The sequence below is a fragment of the Narcine bancroftii genome, chromosome 2, assembly GCF_036971445.1.
Source record: "Narcine bancroftii isolate sNarBan1 chromosome 2, sNarBan1.hap1, whole genome shotgun sequence".
In the NCBI taxonomy this organism is placed as follows: Eukaryota; Metazoa; Chordata; class Chondrichthyes; order Torpediniformes; family Narcinidae; genus Narcine; species Narcine bancroftii.
The window spans coordinates 242,819,025-242,839,757 of NC_091470.1; the positions used below are offsets into that span (position 1 = coordinate 242,819,025).

At 39.9% G+C, this 20,733-nt stretch overlaps 1 protein-coding gene across 5 annotated transcripts in view; it reads right to left on the reverse strand.

Annotated features, from left to right (window-relative positions):
* amph (amphiphysin) overlaps positions 1-20,733 on the reverse strand; it is a 202,642-nt gene that overhangs the window by 24,994 nt on the left and 156,915 nt on the right. For all 5 annotated transcript variants that reach the window (XR_011352088.1, XM_069920633.1, XM_069920635.1 and 2 more), the window contains 4 exons: positions 14,532-14,591; positions 9,695-9,760; positions 8,749-9,039; positions 102-203 (listed from right to left, as the gene is read on the reverse strand). Coding sequence is in view for 4 of the 5 variants with exons in the window: in XM_069920633.1 (XP_069776734.1) it covers positions 102-203; positions 8,749-9,039; positions 9,695-9,760; positions 14,532-14,591 (519 nt within the window). In the remaining variant the exon portion in view is untranslated. The remainder of the gene's footprint in view (positions 1-101; positions 204-8,748; positions 9,040-9,694; positions 9,761-14,531; positions 14,592-20,733) is intronic.

Sequence of the window (20,733 nt, forward strand, 5' to 3'; positions counted from 1 at the left end):
ATGAACTTTCAGTTTCAGACTGTATAACTATCTCAAAAGAGTACAAAGAAACATGTCACTGGAAATTAAGTAGGTTTTTTCTTTATCTCATTTTTATTTACCTGGTCTTCCATTGTCTCAGATGGAATCACTAAAACAATGTCTCCTCGCTCTAAGTTAAGTTCATCTTCATTGGCAGCTTCAAAGTTATGGACTGCTTGGACCTGTGGGAAAATTCAGTCATAAAATTCAGCCATTTTTAATCATTGATTTTATGAGATCTTGGCATCATTTGTAAGGCCAGCGTTTCTTGTTCACGATTAACTGCACGTAAGAAGGTAATAGCAAGCAACCATTTTGAACCACTGCAGTGTTATGTTGATTTTACTTCTACAAAGCTGCTTGATAGCAAGGTCCAAGATTTAGATTTAGCAATGATGGAAAATTCTCCACCTGAACATGTTTTGGATGGTCAGAGTCCCATTGATTAGATGATTGGCTCTGTCTGTTCCTCACCGTTTTAATAAGAAAAGGAAGTTCTTCCAGGGTCTTAGATACTTATTAGCTTGAGCAATATCACTGAAAACAATTTGCTCATGCAATGCCTCATGGTTGCTTATGGATGTTTGCTGCCCTGTTGCAAAATAAATTTAAAAAATAATCCATTCATTGAAGACACTAATGCAATTTTGTTCTTTCTGTAATATTTACTTTCTTGTAAAGGGAAAAATAAGTTCTGTTCACTAACAGATTTCGAAAGTCTGAGGCTGAGGCACAAATAACTGTTTAGGTAAAATGAATTGACTTGTGCAGTAAAAACACAGAAATGCTGGAGGAACTTAGCAGGTCTTGCAGCGTCTATTGGAGGTAAAGATATGTAACCGACATTTTGGGCCTGAGCTGCTCTTCAAGTTTCACCAGCATTTTATTTTCTTTTACTACAATCGCAAATTATTTTCATGTTTCACTGTGACTAACTTCTCTGGTCGACAAGATGCTTTTTGCCAATGCTTATGCTTTATTTTGTGATTTTTTTTTTACTAGACGTCCTTTGTTAACCATGTATTGTTTACCTTGTTCATTGAGAGTCTCCCTTTCTGATGAGGATCCAGTATCAGCTTCTACTCTTCAACTAAATTTTCCTTTAACCTATTTCTCAGTCAAATTTTTCCTTTGTGCTTTTGAAACAGCCTTTTCTTCAAGTTGAGGGGACTGATTTTGGACCTGATATTTTTACTCTCAAATGCTAGCTGGAATCCTACCATGTGGTGATCACTACAAGATCTAACTCGTAACACATAGCTTATTCACTGGTGAGTTTCATTATGTCTTGCTTCTAAAAATAATTCTTTTTAAATTTTTTATTTTTCACACCATAAATCACATTAGCCATGATATACACTTTTTCTTTTTCACACATATACAGTGACTTTTTCTCCCCCCCCCTCCCTCCTCCCAAGCCACCCCCCCCACCCCCCCCTCTCATCCATTTTAGGTATACAATCTAGGTTGCATTAAACCCGTCAGACAATGTTGTCATTCAACAAAAATACACCAGAAATTCTACTGAGTCCATTCTTTCCTTCTCCTTCCATCAACTTAGGTAATATTTGTCCCCGGTAGGTTTTCGCTATTGTATTTAATGTAAGGCTCCCATATTTGTTCAAATATTTCAATATTATTTCTTAAACTATATGTTATTTTTTCTAATGGAATACATTTATTCATTTCTATATACCATTGTTGTATTTTCAAATTATCTTCCAATTTCCAGGTTGACATAATACATTTTTTTGCTACGTCTAGGGCTATCTTAACAAATCTTTTTTGTGCATCCTCCAAATCAATTCCAAATTCTTTGTTTTTTATGTTACTTAGGAGAAAGATCTCTGGATTCTTTGGTATATTGTTTTCTGTTATTTTATTTAATATCTGATTGAGATCTTCCCAAAATTTTTCTACTCTCTCACATGTCCAGATTGCATGAATTGTTGTTCCCATTTCTTTTTTTACATCGAAAACATCTATCAGATACTGTTGGGTCCCATTTATTTAACTTTTGAGGTGTAATGTATAGTTTGTGTAACCAATTATATTGTATCATACGTAGCCTCGTATTTATTGTATTTCTCATCGTTCCAGAACATAAATTCTCCCATATTTCCTTTTTCATCTTTATATTTAAATCTTGTTCCCATTTTTGTTTAGTTTTACCATTTGTTTCCTCATTCTCCTTTTCTTGCAGTTTAATATACATATTTGTTATAAATCTTTTGATTAACATTGTATCTGTAATCACATATTCAAGGTTACTTCCCTCTGGCAAACTCAAATTGCTTCCTAATTTATCCTTCAAGTAGGATCTCAGTTGGTAATATGCCAGCGCTGTATCTCCAGTTATATTGTACTTATCTCTCATTTGCTTAAAGGATAAGAATCTACTTCCTGAAAAACAATTTTCTATTCTTTTAATCCCTTTTTTTTCCCATTCTCTAAAGGAAAGGTTATCTATTGTAAAAGGGAGTAGCTTATTTTGCATCAATATTAGTTTTGGTAATTGGTAATTTGTTTTATTTCTTTCTACATGAATCTTCTTCCAAATATTGAGGAGATGATGTAATACTGGAGAAGTTCTATGTTGTACCAATTTTTCATCCCATTTATATAATATGTGTTCAGGTATCTTTTCCCCTATTTTATCTAATTCTAATCTCGTCCAGTCTGGTTTTTCCCTTGTTTGATAAAAATCTGATAGGTATCTTAATTGTGCGGCTCTATAATAATTTTTAAAGTTTGGCAATTGTAAGCCTCCTTGTTTATACCATTCTGTTAATTTATCTAGTGCTATCCTCGGTTTCCCCCCTCTCCATAAAAATTTCCTTATTATTTTCTTTAACTCTTTGAAGAATTTTTCTGTCAGTTGTATTGGCAATGCCTTAAATAAGTACAATATCCTTGGAAAAATGTTCATTTTAATACAGTTTATCCTTCCTATTAGTGTTAGTGGTAGATCTTTCCAATGCTCTAAATCGTCCTGTAATTTTTTCATTAGTGGATTATAATTGAGTTTATGTAATTGGCCTAGATTTTTGTTTATTTGTACACCTAGGTATCTTATTGCCTGCATTTGCCATCTGAATGGAGATTCCATCTTAAATTTTGAGAAATCCGCATTATTCATAGGCATTGCTTCACTTTTATTTACGTTTATCTTGTAACCCGACACTTCTCCATATTCCTTCAATTTCTTATATAATTCTTTTATTGATAGTTCTGGTTCTGTTAAGTACACTATAACATCATCCGCAAATAGACTGATTTTATATTCCTTGTCTTTTATTTTTATTCCTTTTATATTATTATCTATTCTTATCAATTCTGCTAGTGGTTCTATAGCTAGCGCAAACAATAAAGGTGATAGTGGGCATCCCTGCCGGGTTGACCTGCTTAAGTTAAATTGCTTTGATACATGTCCATTTACTATCACTTTCGCTAACGGTCCCTTATATAATGCTTTAATCCAATTAATATACTTCTCCGGTAAACTGAATTTTTGCAATACTTTGAACAAATAATTCCATTCTACTCTGTCGAAGGCCTTCTCTGTGTCTAAAGCAACTGCTACTGCAGGTGCTTTATTTCCTTGTACTGCATGAATTAAGTTAATAAATTTACAAATATTGTCTGTTGTGCGTCTTTTTTTGATAAATCCAGTTTGGTCTAAATTTACCATTTTCGGTACCTGTTCTGCTAATCTGTTTGCTAATAGTTTAGCTATTATCTTATAATCTGTGTTTAGCAAAGATATTGGTCTATATGACGCTGGTGAGAGTGGATCTTTCCCTTGTTTTAGTATTACTGTAATTATTGCTGTTTTACATGAATCTGGTAAGCTTTGTGTTTCATCAATCTGGTTGATTACATCCAGGAGGGGCGGAATTAATAAGTCTTTAAATGTTTTGTAGAATTCTATTGGAAATCCATCCTCCCCTGGTGTCTTATTATTTGGTAATTTTTTTATTATCTCTTGTATTTCTACTGTTCCAAATGGTTCTGTTAATTTATTTTGTTCCTCTATTTGTAGTTTTGGTAGTTCAATTTTAGTCAAAAATTCATCTATTTTCCCTTCTTTCCCTTCGTTTTCAGTTCGGTATAATTGTTCATAGAATTCTCTAAAGTTTTCCTTAATTTCTTTTGGATTATATGTAATTTGTTTGTCTTTTTTCCTTGATGCCAATACCATTTTCTTAGCTTGTTCTGTCTTAAGCTGCCATGCTAGGATTTTGTGCGTTTTTTCACCTAGTTCATAATATTTCTGTTTTGCTTTCATTATATTCTTCTCTACCTTATATGTTTGTAATGTTTCATATTTTATTTTTTTATCCGCCAATTCTCTTCTTTTAGTTGTATCTTCCTTCATTGCTAATTTTTTTTCTATATTTACTATTTCCCTTTCCAACTGCTCTGTTTCCTGATTATAGTCCTTCTTCATCTTGGTTACATAACTTATTATTTGCCCTGTAATGAATGCTTTCATTGCATCCCATAGTATAAACTTATCTTCCACTGATTCCGTATTTACTTCAAAATACATTTTTAATTGTTTTTCAATAAATTCTCTAAAATCCTGTCTTTTAAGTAGCATGGGGTTTAATCTCCATCTATACAGTCTTGGAGGGATGTCCTCTAGCTTTACTGTCAATATTAAGGGTGAATGGTCCGATAGTATTCTAGCTTTATATTCTGTTTTTCTTACTCTATCCTGCATACTAGCTGATAACAAAAATAGGTCTATTCTTGAGTATGTTTTATGTCTAGCCGAGTAGTATGAGTATTCCTTTTCTTTTGGGTTTTGTTTCCTCCATATATCCAAAAGTTTCATTTCTTGCATTGATTTAATTATAAATTTGGTTACTTTGTTCTTTCTGTTAATTTTTTTCCCCGTTTTATCCATATTTGAATCCAAATTCAGGTTGAAATCCCCTCCTATTAGTATGTTCCCTTGCGTATTAGCTACCTTCAAAAAGATATCTTGCATAAACTTTTGATCTTCTTCGTTAGGTGAATATACATTAAGTAGATTCCAAAACTCCGAATATATCTGACATTTTATCATAACATATCTCCCTGCTGGATCTATTATTTCCTTTTCTATTTTAAATGGCACATTTTTACTAATTAATATAGCCACTCCTCTTGCTTTTGAATTATACGATGCTGCTGTTACATGTCCTACCCAATCTCTCTTTAATTTCTTGTGCTCCAATTCAGTTAAGTGTGTTTCTTGGATAAATGCTATATCAATTTTTTCCTTTTTCAGTAAATTTAGTAGTTTCTTCCTTTTAATTTGGTTATGTATTCCATTAATATTTAAAGTCATATAGTTCAGTGTAGCCATTTTATACTTTGTTTATCTTCTCTTTCCGTTTTTCCATCATTACCTTTCCTCCTTTTCCATTTCTGTTTTCTTATTTTAAACTCTTTATAAGACAACATTCCTACAACATCAAACATTTTCCTTATTCTCCTATTTATATCTTCTTTATCCCCAATCTCCCCTTCCCCTCCTGAGTTGTCCTTTATCCCTTGTCGGACAACCACATCTCCCCTCTCCATTTGGGTTTGCGAATTCACTCGCAAGCGTCAACTGATTTTGCAGTGACCGCTATTCCCTCCCACCCAGCCCCCCCCCAGAAAAGATTTCGCTTTTCATATGTAACAAAGGTCACTCTTTTAATTCCCTCCTTATTCTCTCTATTCCATTACCTTCCCTTATTAATTCTTGTCTATACTATCAATATTTTCTTCTAAGTACAGATACATTCACGTATGCACATTGTATCTATTCACTCTTATACCTCTTTACCCACATACATATCAATCGTGATCATTTTTTCTCTCATTACCCGTCTTCATCCCTCAGTCTATTTTTGGAATTGTTCTGCAAATTTTCGTGCTTCTTCTGGATCCGAGAATAGTCTGTTTTGTTGTCCTGGAATCAATATTTTCAATACCGCTGGATGCTTTAGTATAAATTTATACCCTTTCTTCCATAAAATCGCCTTTGCTGTATTGAACTCCTTTCTCTTCTTTAGGAGTTCAAAACTTATATCTAGATAAATGAAGATTTTTTGCCCTTTATACTCCAGTGGTTTGTTGCCCTCTCTTACTTTTTCCATTGTCTTCTCCAGTACCTTTTCTCTTGTAGTATATCTTAGGAATTTTACTAAAATAGATCTTGGTTTTTGTTGTGGTTGTGGTTTAGAGGCCAATGCTCTATGTGCCCTTTCTATTTCCATTTCTTGCTGTAGTTCTGGACATCCTAGGGTCTTAGGGATCCAATCTTTTATAAACTCCCTCATATTCTTGCCTTCTTCATCTTCCTTAAGGCCCACTATCTTTATGTTATTTCTTCTGTTATAATTTTCCATTATATCTATTTTTTGAGCTAGCAGTTCTTGTGTCTCTATAGCTTTTTTATTAGATTCCTCCAATTTCTTTTTTAAGTCTTCTACCTCCATTTCTGCTGCTACTGCCCGCTCTTCCATCTTGTCCATTTTCTTTCCCATTTCTGTTAAGGTCATATCTATTTTGTTCATTTTCTCTTCTGTGTTGTTTATTCTTCTTCTTAAATCATTAAATTCCTATGTCTGCCATTCTTTAAATGACTCCATGTATCCTCTAACAAGAGAAAGTATATCCTTTATCTTGCCTTTCCCTTCTTCTTCTATTTCACTGTACTCTTCCTCTTCTTCTTCCTCTGGGTTGGCCATCTGTTGTTTCTTTGTTGCCCTTTTCTTCTCTTCTTTCTTGTTTCCATTGTCTTCTGTGTTCTCTTCTTGCTGCAGGTGTTCTGCAGCTGTCGTTGCCGGCTGTGGAGATCGACTCCCCAGCTGGTCCCCCCTCCCGTCGGTGTGTTTTTTTTTCATGCGCGGTTGCGCACTTTTACTCGGCTCAGCGAGCCATTTTTGTAGTCCTATTTCTACCGACCTGAGGAAGCGGGCTTCTCTCTCCACAGCGGGCCTCTTCGGACAGGTAAGGCCTTCTCCTTCTTTCTCCGTTGTCTTCTCTTCCTCTCTTCTTACCGTTGATTTTGATTTTTCTTTTTTTGTCGCCATCTTCTTTCCACCTTTATACTCACTTTTCTTTAACTATTATTTCTGTGCCTTTGTGTTTTCCCTTGTTTTTCCCGACTTTTCTGGAGAGGGCTGGAGTTCACCGTCCGGCCACTACTCCATCACGTGACTCCTCCCCCTAAAAATAATTCTTGATGCAACCACAAATTCCTATTCTACAGCGCCCTTGTCAATTTGATCAGCCAAATTAAAATGCAAATTAAAATTACCCACAACAATTGGATTTCCCATCTCACGTACCTTTGGAATTTTACCCCTTCATGCTTTCTTCTGCCATTAGGCAACATTTTGGGTGACCATAGACCACTCCCACATATTTTTATTTCCCTTCCGATTCCCATCCAGATTCCACATCCTCTACACCTATATTACATCTCAGCAATACACGAATATTTTAATTGATTAACAATACTACTTTTTACCCATGCTCCCAGTCTTGGTCATCTTTCAATAGCCGTTCAAACTCATTCATTTCCCTTTCTGTATTGACTCATCCACCTTGTTACAAATGTGTGCATTCAGATAAAGAGCCTCACACTGACGTTTTACAATTGTTACTTCAGTTCCAATTTCTGCTGCACGCTTCTTTTTCTAACACTTCTTGACCAGCTCTGATTTTCATTCATTGCTTCACTAACTATACCATAGATCTTTCACTTTGATTTACTGAGGTTCCTGGCATTTCAACTATTTCTTCCCTCAAGTTAATTTAAAGCCTTAAAGAGACCTTTGATCTCTGGCCTCTGTAACTCTGGGCCAAGCAGGGAAATCAACAGTGAAATGTTATCCTGCCTGGAATGTTATGTTGCTGACGACACAGATACAGGTGGTTTGTGCAGCAGGAAAGGCCACCCAGAAATAATAAGATTTTTAAAAATAAAGGTTTTGGTTAAATAAAAAGTATTATTTACCTGTGGTTGAGGATTAAGTGACAGAATGTCTGGATGTGTTCTGAAGAGTAACTCACTGTTTGTCTCCCATTTATAAGATGGAATATTCCCTACCTACCTGAATAAGTGCAGATTAGGTAACACCTCAAGACATTCACCAACATCCAGGCCAGTGTCACCTCATTCACCACTTTAAATATTCACTTTCTCAACCACAGGCTCTCTAATATGATTCATCGACACGATACACTGCAGTAACTCACCAAGGCTCCTTCAGCAATATGTTCCGAATCTCTTCCACCTCCAGGATAGTGGAAAAGGGTACACTGAAGTTCTTTTCAAATTAATCACCGTCTTGGAAGAAAATCACTAATCCTTCACCCTTGCAGTCAGATTTACAGAACATACTGAGTTGTAGGAATTCCTTCAGTATAAAGACTGCAGCTGCTCAAGAAGGTGATTCCTCAGCAACTTCTCAAAGGATTGCTGAGATGGTAAAATGCCAGCCTTCTCAGTAACATTGACCTTCCAATACAATAAAGAAGCTGAGCAGAGAGATCAGAATTTTTTTTTCCTGTAGAGCTCTATTCCAGCCTGAACTGGGGAGGGGATCAAATAATTGAGGAAACAAACTGAATTGAACAAGAAGAACAAGTCCCCTGTAAGTGGTGATTAATCTTCATTGTGTTTTTTTAGAAAAAGCTTTTTCAGGCTGAATGTTAGAAATGATAAGCAAATCCTACCTTGTACATGAAACCTGGGGGCATGGTCTGTGACTTGGCAGCTTCAACCTCTGGGGTATTCTTTTGCTGAGGGCCACTGGTACTTTCTGCATGGACTTCTTGTTCATCATCGCCTGCTCTTCCCACTTCCTCTGTCTGTTCCTTTGTACTGGGGGCTGGAGATGAACTCACTTCTGTAGCTGGCATCTCATCCACCTCCTGCACATTCATAGTGTCATTCACTGAAGAGCCTTGACCATCTTCCTCTTCATTATTTGATGCTGGCTCAATAACCACTGAAGGAACTGAGACCTTTCAAAAGGCACACAAGTCAAATCTCTCATGAACAATTGTATCTCAAAGGAGCTAGGCAGCAGTCAAGAATTGACACCACGCCAAAGATGAAGACATTCAAACAAAGGTGAGAGTAAAGGGGGTCTCAAAGAAGATGACCTTCCCAATAACATTGACATTCCAATACTGAATAAAGAAGCTGACCAGAGAGATCAGACATATTTTCCTGCAAGAGCTATATTCCCACCTGAACTCGTGGTTTGCATCATGCTTGTACAGTGCTAACGACCCAGATTTTAATCTGGTGCCGTCTGTAAGGTGTCTCTATTTTCTCTCCATGAAGCTGCATGGGTTTTCCCCGGGTGCTTCGGTTTCTTCCCACCCTCCAAAATGAACAGGGTTGTAGGTTAATTGGGTGGCAAGTGTCTCAATGGCCAGAATCATCATCTACCATGTTGTAAATAAAAAAATAAAATAAAATGGTGGACAGGCAGATAAAGCAATGCAATAATATTAATTCGTGGGTATGTTATCAGCTTTGAGACAGATGCAATAACCTGAGCCTCTTCCCCTTGATTTCTTACATAATTCTACACATAACACTGAATATGCAACTCAACCACAAAGCTGACAGATGTACCAAAGGAATTAGGGTTAGAAGTTGGATCTGTACCTGGGAGGCCTCCACATCTTCAGGAAATGCCTTGCATTGTTCATTATCCTGCTCCTGCATCACATTCTAGATAGTAACAATCAGAACAGATGTGAAAGCAATTATTCAGGGCACTTTAAGTTATTTGAGGATTAATCTGCCACATGGGATCAATGCAGTACATTTTGGTTCATTATCATTCCTACAGTAAGCTTTGGTACCTGTATCTTGACTGTTGAAGAACTTTAATTTCCTACTGGATGGGATAGTTCAACATTCTGAATGCTTCAAACTTGCATGAGGTGACATTTAAGCAGGCTGCTTTGGCCTGGATGTTGGTGAATGTCTTGCAGTAAACTGGCAGTAACAAATTCTGAGATACGCAATGTGCAAAGGTCAATTTTAAAATAAAAGCTAGTGGCCTTGTATATTTCAACTGCAAGCAAATTAATTAATTGTGCTACTTGGGGAATTCAAATGTATGTTTGTGGAGAGGACCTTATCCAAGGTATTCTAAGGACAATTGTGCAGTACTTGAAACAGCTTTGCTCTTTGATATCTTTCTACCCTAAGGATGAACCAAACCAACCAAAATGCACATCCATTAATTACATCTGGAAGATGTTACTCTGTTAAAGTCTTGAACAATTGACATTTAAATCCTTATAATTAGGATCAGTTCAAGTGCAGCACTTCAGCTTCATGCCCTTTATGATAAATGGTAAAGAGTGATGTTTAGTCCCACTTGGTATTTCTTTTTTTTAAAAAAAAAATTATTTAATATTTTCAGGAGAAAAACTTTTACAAAGCCCCATTTAGCATTTCTGTAGTTTACAAAGATGCAAAACTAAAAAACTGGTAATGTTTTCATAGCACAGATAATAACAGGCTGTCACTGGCAGCTGTAGCATGGATTAACATTTCATCAAGCCCAAATGGAGATTCCACACTGATCTGGTTCTCATCCAAAGTAATTCTAATGTGCGTCTCCCTCCTCCTGCAATAATTTCTTCTGTGACGCAAACATCCCCACTCTTTCACCTTCCCATCCCTACTCCATATTCTCTAGTCCTTTCTTCTGAAAAGCAGGAAATCAACGTAGTCAGGAGGCTGCAAGTTTGACACCACAGGCCATGGGCTCCATTTGGTGAGGAGGGACAACCCTTGGGCTCCTCAGACACAAATAGTCTCTTGCATTCTACACCAGCAGTCACTTTGACAATGTCTGTTAACTGCTGAGTAAGATTCATGAGCCAGTGTCTCCATTGGAACAAGCATGATACCACTTGGGGGGGTGGGGGGAAGGTAGGGGTGGTGGGTGACTATCTCCAGAAAAACAGGATGTTTACCCTCCCATCAGTTGAGAAATCAAGAAGTGAGGCCTTTAGATATCTGCAATTTGTACTGTAATATTTTCAACCATCGACCTGAAGTCAGCATATCACCAGTCCTTATCCATCCAGAGGGTTTGAGGCAGATGGCCACCTCTACCATTTCCTGTGGATCCCCTTCAGCGTTACGAGCAGTGTCTCGGTCTTCCAATGGGAGATGGACCAGTACGAGCTGTGGGCCACTTTCTCGTACCTTGACAACATCACCATCTGTGGCTGTGACCTGCAGGACCACAACACCAACCTCCAGAAATTCCTCCAAAATGTCAAGCTCCTCAACCTCATGCATAATAAGGCCAAGTGTGTATTTCACACAACCCGCCTTCCCATCTTTGGCTTTGTCATTGAGAACAGAGTCATTGGCCCAGATGCTGACCGCATGCAGCCGCTCCTGGAACTTCCACTCCCTTGGGTTTGTCTGTTATTATGCCCAATGGTTCCTTAATTATGCAGACAAGGACTGCCCCCTCATCAAATCCACACCCTTCCCTCTGATGGCAGAAGCTTGTGCTGCCTTCAACTGCATCAAGGCAGACATGCCAAGACCAAATGCATGCTGTGGATGAATCCACCCCGTTCCAGGTGGAAAGCAATGCGTCAGACTTTGCCCTGGCTGCCACTCTTAACCAGGCAGGCAGATCAGTTGCTTTCTTTTCCAGTGCCCTACAGGGCCTCAAAATTTGACACTCCTCGGTCGAGAAAGAGGCCCAAGCCATTGTCGAGGCAGTGCGGCACTAGTGCCATTACCTGACTGGTAAACGATTTATCCTGCTAACTGACTAACATGCAGTTGCATTCATGTTTAACAACCAGCAGCATGGCAAAATTTTAAAAAAACCAAGATACTGAGGTGGAGAATTGAACTATCGACTTACAATTATGATATAGCAGCCAGGGAAACTTCATGAGCCATCGGTCGCTCTGATGTGCAGGACCTGTGCCCATGTGCAGACTGACTGTTTGCAAATCCTCCATAATGATCTCTGCCATCCTGGAGCTACCAGGTTCTTCCACTTCATCAAAGCTTGCAACCTGCTGTACTCCATCGAAGAGATCAGATCCATTACCAAGAACTGCCAGATTTGCACTGAGTGCAAACCACACTTCTACCAGCTTGTCAGGGTGCAGTTGATAAAAGCCACCTGCCCCTTCGAGCACCTCAGTGTTGATTTTAAAGGACCCCTGCCCTCCATAGATATTTCCTCAATGTCATTGATGAATACTACTGCATTCCATCCCCTGCTCCGATGTAGCTGCCATAGTCGTCAAGTCCCTACGCAATCTCTTCACTCTATTCTGCCTCCCCAGCTGTATCCACAGTGACCGGGGATCCTCTTTTATGAGTGACGATCTGCGCCAGTACCTGTTGGCCAGGGGCATTGCCATGAGAGGAACAACTAGCTACAATCCCCAGGAGACAGACAGGTGGAAAGGGAGAATGCCACGGTCTGGAAGGATGTCCTCCTGGCCTTGCGATCTAGGGGACTCCCAGTCTCCTGCTGGCAACAGGTCCCACCATAGGTGCCCCACTCCATCGTCCCTTCTATGCACTGCCACGAATGCCACACCACATGAATGTATGTTTTCCTTTCCCAGGAAATCTGCGACAGGGAAAACACTGCCAGTGTGGCTGACATCCCCAGGGCCGGTCCTACTCCGGATGCATGTGAGGAGCCATAAGTCCGATTCTCTGGTCGAAAGGATCCATCTCCTCCATGCCAACCTCTAAAATACCTACATGGCGTATCCTGACGGACACAAGGACACTCTCCATTAGGGATCTGCCTCCTCTGGGGGCCATAGAGACCTCCACTGATCACCCCACACTCCACTCACCCCTGACCACACATGCTGCACCTGAACCATGGTACCTTGCCTCTTCCCCAACAGAGGATACACGAGATTTATCATTGCTTACCCACCAGCACAATAAACGATGAGCACATATAGGTGCTGGAGACCATTCAGGACCTCGTCACTGCACCACAGTCACAACTGGTAATACAACGGTGCCAACGAATGACCAGATGACCTGAGAGACTTAATTTGTGACTTTGTAAGTGCCACTTCACCCTGCTAGACTCTTTAAAAAGGAGGGGTGAATGTGGTAAACCACTGATGCATGTATTTGTCTAGTCAGGCACACCTATTGGCTGGCTGTACCTGTGGCCCCTCCCACAGCCTCCTGAATAAAGGTGACTGTTCCACAGCCCCTCTTCAGTTCAGGAGAGTCGAGCATTATGGATGTGTCTTTGTTCTTTAGTGAATAAAATCCTATTGATTTCTCAACCTGACTGAGTAATTGATGATGCATCATAGAGCAAACTCCTATTCTCTGTTCTGGGTTCTACCACCCAGTCCAACTACTGATGGTTCCAAATAGGCCTTAAATGGCCCATTAAAGGAGCCAACAGTGGTTATTTTAAAATCCTGCAATCGTGGGGTCTGGGCCCAAGATATCAGCACCTGTGTTTGGCAGCTACCTTGAATAGTTCACTCAGGAGAAGCAGAGGACTGGCACAGGGCAGCAGAAAATGAGGAGAACCCCCCCCCCCCTCCCCACCATTTGAGAAGGAAAGGCAGAGAAGACAACCCAAAGGGACAGTGACCACAGTGGCAGACCAGTGAGAGGTTCTGTGGCTGAAGAACACCCAGGTGGCGGGCTGCTGGTGACAAGGCGTGGAATCCATGCTGGCTGTGGGCTGCTGGTGACTACGGTCAAAGGACTCACACCAGGCTGAAGATGGCTGGAGACCTGCTCGAGACTGGCTGAAGGATACTAGGTATTGGAGCTCGGATGCAAGAGGTGCTGAAATTTTCCTGATTGTGTCAGAGCTGGATCTGGAGCTCGGGTTGTTCATGGTTTGGACTGAAGACTGTGTGGCTGCAGTAACACTGGAAGTGAATCCACAGACATTCAGTGACTCTGGGGAATTCTCTTTTGCTTCGTTTTTTCTGACGGTAAGGGGCGCCAGGCAATTTCTGCCGATGTCACGTCTTTGCCTTTTGTGTGAGTAAGTAGGAATGATGAGGGAATTAAAAACCCGTGCTTTAAATGGCTAGGAATAAAAAAGAAAATTGGTGAGCTACATAGTTTTGCTGCATGTTTTGCAAGTATTTTTCTGGGAAAGCTCTGCATTTTTGCATTAGCAACTTTTTATTAAAACATTGAGAAGTTACATCGGGAACTCAAATTAATAGAAACCCCTCTCCAGAAATCAGTGGACCCGATTGGATTTTCCTTCTTGGAATCGTGCCTTATGATTTTAAAAACAGCGCTGGTTTTATGATTGCACTGAGCAAACCACTGCAGGTGATTGCTCACAAGGTATAACCAATGTACAATTGCAGATGGCTTCAGATTCAGATACAGGATGTATGTGGTGAATGGGGATGAGTTACCCGCAATAAATAGATGATATAAAATGTATTAAATTTAGCCTGGACCTGAGGCAATATATACGTACCTCAGTGTTTTCAGTTTCAGAATTTGCAGTTGCCTTCAACACCTCAGACTCTTTAATTTCCTTTAAGGGGAATAAAACCAGGAATTTGTTGAACCTGATCAGAGAATTGTAGAATATCACATTTATAAAAAGTTCATCGCTCATCAGATCTGCTTTGGTAGCTTTTTCCACTAGCCAAATCCCTGTTTCATTCTTTGTTAACATTACATACCATGCATCGGAAATGGTTTCTGGCTATGCACAAGCACTCATAATAATCTTCTTTTCAATTGTTTATTAAATAATCTAAAATTTAGACTTCCTTTTCATCTGCTTTAGAAAAGCAGAATTTATATGATCCGTATTCTTCAAGCTATCTTATTGTTGCAAAGTATAGCAATGAAATAATACAATAATGATTTGAATTATTTACAAAAACACCAAAGAGAATATGGCTGTGAGAACCTCTCACTGTTTGAATGTACCATTTACGAAGATCTATTGGATTTAACTAAGATTAGATTGTGGATTAAAGAATGTTTCTTACTTAATTAAATGTAGTTCAAATGGACTTAACTGCTTCTGACTCCTGCATTCATAGGTTAAAACTTTGCTCCCTTGATCACTTACTGCTCTATGTTACATCCACATCAGGCCTTAGACCAATCTGGCAAGGTATTCTTGGCAATATCACCAAAACTTCCAAATCCACCATCTTAAAGGATAAAGAGTCACTGCTTTGAAGCTAAGTCACACACCATCCTGACATTGAAAGTACCTTCAATCGAGGAGTCACGCGATGGAGTAGTGGCCGGACGGTGAACTCCAGCCCTCTCCAGAAAAGTCGGGAAAAACAAGAGAAAACACAAAGGCACAGAAATAAAAGTTACAGAAAAGTGAGTATAAAGGTGGAAAGAAGATGGCGACAAAAAAAGAAAAGTCGAAAGCAACGGTAAGAAGAGAGGAAGAGAAGACAAAGGAGGAAAAAGGTGAAGGCCTTACCTGTCCGAAGAGGCCCGCTGCGGAGAGAGAAACCCGCTCCCTCAGGTCGGTAAATAATGGACTACAAAAATGGCTCGCAGAGCCGAGTAAAAGTGCGCAACCGCGCATGCGCGAAGTTTCGCGCATGCGCGATGCGAATGATAAAAAACACACCGACGGGAGGGGGGACCAGCTGGGGAGTCGATCTCCACAGCCGGCAACGACAGCTGCAGAACACCTGCAGCAAGAAGAGACCACAGAAGACAATAGAAACAAGAAAGAAGAGGCGGAAAGGGCAACAAAGAAACAACAGATGGTCAACCCAGAGGAAGAAGAAGAGGAAGAGTATGGGGAAATAGAAGAAGAAAAGAAAGGCAAGGTAAAGGATATACTTGCTCTTATTAAAGGATACATGGAGTCATTTAAAGAATGGCAAACACAGGAATTTAAGGATTTAAGAAAAAGAATAAACAACACAGAAGAGAAAATGAATAAAATGGAGATGACCTTAACAGAAATGGGAAAAAAAATGGACAAGATGGAAGAGCGGGCAGTAGCAGCAGAAATGGAGGTAGAAGACTTAAAAAAGAAATTGGAGAAATCTAATAAAAAAACTAAAGAGACACAAGAACTACTAGCTCAAAAAATAGATACAATGGAAAACCATAACAGAAGAAATAACATAAAGATAGTGGGCCTTAAGGAAGATGAAGAAGGCAAGAATATGAGGGAGTTTATAAAAGAGTGGATCCCTAAGACCCTAGGATGTCCAGAACTGCAAGAATTGGAAATAGAAAGGGCACATAGAGTATTGGCCTCTAAACCACAACCACAACAAAAACCAAGATCTATTGTAGTAAAATTCCTAAGATATACTACAAGAGAAAAGGTACTGGAGAAGACAATGGAAAAAGTAAGAGAGGGCAACAAACCACTGGAGTATAAAGGGCAAAAAATCTTCATTTATCCAGATATAAGTTTTGAACTCCTAAAGAAGAGAAAAGAGTTCAATACAGCAAAGGCGATTTTATGGAAGAAAGGGTATAAATTTATACTAAAGCATCCAGCGGTATTGAAAATATTTATTCCAGGACAACAAAACAGACTATTCTCGGATCCAGAAGAAGCACAAAAATTTGCAGAACAATTACAAAAATAGACTGAGGGAGGAAGACGGGTAATGAGAGTTAAAATGATCACAATTGATATGTATGTGGGTAAAGACAAAAATAGACTGAGGGATGAAGACGGGTAATGAGAGTAAAAATGATCACGATTGATATGTATGCGGGTAAAGAGGTATAAGAGTGAATAGAGACAAGGAGCATACGTGAATGTATCTGTACTTAGAGGAAAATATAGATAGTATAGACAAGAATTAATAAGGGAAGGTAATGGAATAGAGAGAATAAGGAGGGAATTAAAAGAGTGACCTTTGTGACATATGAAAAGTGAAATCTTTTCTGGGGGAGGCGGGGTGGGGGGAAATAGCGGTCACTGCAAAATCAGTTGACGCTTGCGAGTGGATTCGCAAATCCAAATGGAGAGGGGAGATGTGGTTGTCCGACAAGGGATAAAGGACAACTCAGGAGGTGAATGGGAGATTGGGGATAAATAAGATAGAAATAGGAGAATAAGGAAAATGTTGGATGTTGTAGGAATGTTGTCTTATAAAGAGTTGAAAATAAGAAAACAGAAATGGAAAAGGAGGAAAGGTAATGATGGAAAAACGGAAAGAGAAGATAAACAAAATATAAAAGGGCTACGCTGAACTATATGTCTTTAAATATTAATGGAATACATAACCAAATTAAAAGGAATAAACTACCAAATTTAAATGAATAAATGTATTCCATTAGAAAAAATAACATATTGGTTAAGAAATAATATTGAAATATTCGAACAAGTATAGGAGCCTTACATTAAATACAATAGCGAAAACCTACCGGGGACAAACATTACCTAAGTTGATGGAAGGAGAAGGAAAGAAAAGAATGGACTCAGTAGAATTTCTGGTGTAATTTTGTTGAATGACAACATTGTCTGACTGGATTAATGCAACCTAGATTGTATACCTAAAATGGATGAGAGGGGGGGTGGGGGGGTGGTTTGGGAGGAAAGGGGGGGGGGGGGGGGAGAAAAAGTCACTGTATATGTGTGAAAAAGAAATTGTGTATATCATGGCTAATGTGATTTATGGTGTGAAAAATAAAAAAATTTAAAAAAAAAAAAAAAAAGAAAGTACCTTCAATCAATGGGTAGAAAACAAATAGCTTCCCATTCAAGTCCGGAGTCAGGCAGTGTTGCCACTCTCTCCTGTCTTATTTGTGTGTTGTATAGATTCCTTTGCTGAATCCATCAAGAAGAATGAGGGCATAAGAGGAGTCACATTGCTAGGCACTAGAGGCATTCAAGTCAAAGATGACGTCGCCATCTTCTGTTCTGACCACACAATTGGTCCACAGATCGATCAGGATCTGCGCCCATTTTGAATCTGCTAGGGTAAACAGGAAGAAGAGCACGGCAATGCACTTCGGTAACTGGCCTGACCGGTCCACCATCCCCTTCAACAGCTGAAAGTGTTGGTGATCTTGTTTGGAGGGGCCAAGATGTGGAGCAAAAATTGGCTGGAGCAGATTGCAAACATCCATCAGAAATTGGATCTGTGGGCACGGTGCTGCCTCTCAATAATAGGGAAGAAGAACTTGGTCATCAGATGTGAGGTGCTCCTGGTACTGCTGTAGCTGATACAGGTGTAGCCCATCTCCTGCACCTCTGCCCTGGAGTTCACTAGAGCAGTCTTCCAGTTCATATGGGGACCCAAGATGGAAAGGGTCTGAAGGGTCACCATGTACAAATCATCAGACCACAGGGACAAGGCATACCCAATGTGGCCCTCATCCTGATGACGACCTTTGTGTGTGGCTGCATCAGGCTGTGCATGGAACCAAATTGAGGACTGAGGTTCTATTTGTCCCAGGAGTTGCGAAGGATAGGCCTGGCCCCATTGCCGCACAATGTCCCAGTCAGCTGGACTTTGCCACAACATGTATCCTTCAAGGAAAGGTTTTTTCCAAACACATTTGGCCACAGGCCTTCAGGCAGTGGTCAGCATGAAATAACCTGCAGACACTGAGAGATGAGGACTTGATGATCATGGTGGGGTGGTTCCTGGAGCAGACCATCCAGGTCATCTGGCAGAATGCCTCATCATCAGTGCTCACAAAATACACCAGGACTTGGCCTGGCTGGTGATGAGATGAGCCCTCCCAGTCAAATCTTTTCAGTACAATCGGAACATCACCCACAATGCACATTGTCCCCAAGAAGACTGCAGAGAGTGGAGACAGTCAACAATCTCTTTATAAAATGCAGATTTGCTAAGAGTATGTGGAGAAGGATTCAAAGGTCCTTGTCTCTGTTTACGGGCTGTTCCTGGGGACACACACAGAGACAGACATCCAGAAATGCTGTGTAATGGAGGATTTAGACCAGCTTATGCAAGAAGGGATGCAGTTGCATCAGAAAACATAATCTAAATTCCACCATGGGGCCTAGGGATGCAGTTGAATAGGAAGACATAATCTAATTTACACCATGAGGCCCAGGATGCATATGAATTAGTAGACACATCTAAATTCCACCATGAGGCCCAGAGATACAGTTATCTTTTGTTGGTCGCAGACTGTCAGGAGACCATGAAGATAATTAAATCATCTATTCAAAGAGATAAGCTATGAGTAAACAATTTTTTGGGTAATATAAGCCATGGTCCCACTGCTGAAGTGGAGACTCTGAGGGGTGGAAACGTCTCTCAGCAAGAAGAAGAACTTCTAGAGTCCAGCTAACGTCCCAGTCGGGGGAGGTGGAGAAGCTGCTACCGGCGCCCCGACAACTTACTACAAGTGTGCGGTCATTGCCTTGCTTCGGCAGTTGGGACCAGTCCAGGTGTTGATAAGTTTAATTGGGAAGGGCTTGCATATTGTAGTTTGAAATCAGCTTTTGAATTTGTAATAAAGATTTGTATAAACTGAACTGCTCTTGGTGTGGGTGTCTATTTTCTTTCGGTAGCTCAAACACTGTGACCAATCTAAAACGAACAAAGTGAGAGGTACAAGTTTACCCAGGACATGCTGGAATACCAACTTGGAGAAAGATGCACTTTGATCTGCCTGAAACCTGTTGGTCTTTCAGCAAATGCAGATGTTGATGCAGGAATGCTGCCAATTGGCACATTCCAGGCTGCAGGACGCACTGATGCTTGGCACACCTAACACAAGGACATTGGGGAAGGACCATAGTCTAGTGTCCTTCTGTTACCTCCCCTCAAACAAGGGAAGTCCATCAAACAACAGAGAGGAAGTAATGAAAAGGCACCACAGTGGTCATAATTGTGTAAATATAAATGAATGTTACAATGTACAGTGATGCATGGACGTGAAACTCGGATGGGAAAAGACTGAATGGTTTTCCTTTTGTAAATAATTTATTGTAAATAAAGTCTATTTTTGGTTAAAATAAATTACTAGGTTAACATAGAACAATACAGCACAGTACAGGCCCTTCAGCCCGCGATGTTGTGCCAACCCATATATCCCTAAAGAAAGTACGAAACCCTCCCTACCCCATAACTCTCTATTTTTCTTTCATTCATGCATCTGTTTAAGAGTCTCTTAAAGGCCATCGTCCCCAGCAAGGCATTCCAGGCACCCACAACTCTCTGTGGGAAAGCCTTACTACTGATGTCTCCACTAAACTTCCCTCCCTTAAAGATGTACACATATCCTCTGGTGTTTGCGGATCCTGCCCTAAGAAACAGGTGCTGGCTGTCCACTTCTCATAATCTTGTAGACCTCTATCATCTCCTCTCATCCTTCTACACTCCAAAGAGAAAAGTCCAGGTCTGCTAACCTTGCCTCATAAGACATTTTCAAATCCAGGCAACATCCTAGTAAATCTCTTCTGCACTCTCTCCATAGATTCCACATCCTTCCTAGAATGAGGTGACCAGAACTGAACACAATATTCTAAGTATGGTCTTACTAAAAATGTGTAGAATTGTAATGTGACCTCTCTATTCCTGAATTCAATGCCTCTATTAATGATTCCAAGCATCCCATAGGCCTTCTGAACTATCCTATCAACTTGTGTGGCAACCTTGAGGGATGTATGGATTTGTACCCCAAGGTCCCTCTGTTGATCCACACGCTTAAGTAACCTACTATAACTCTGTACTCAGCCT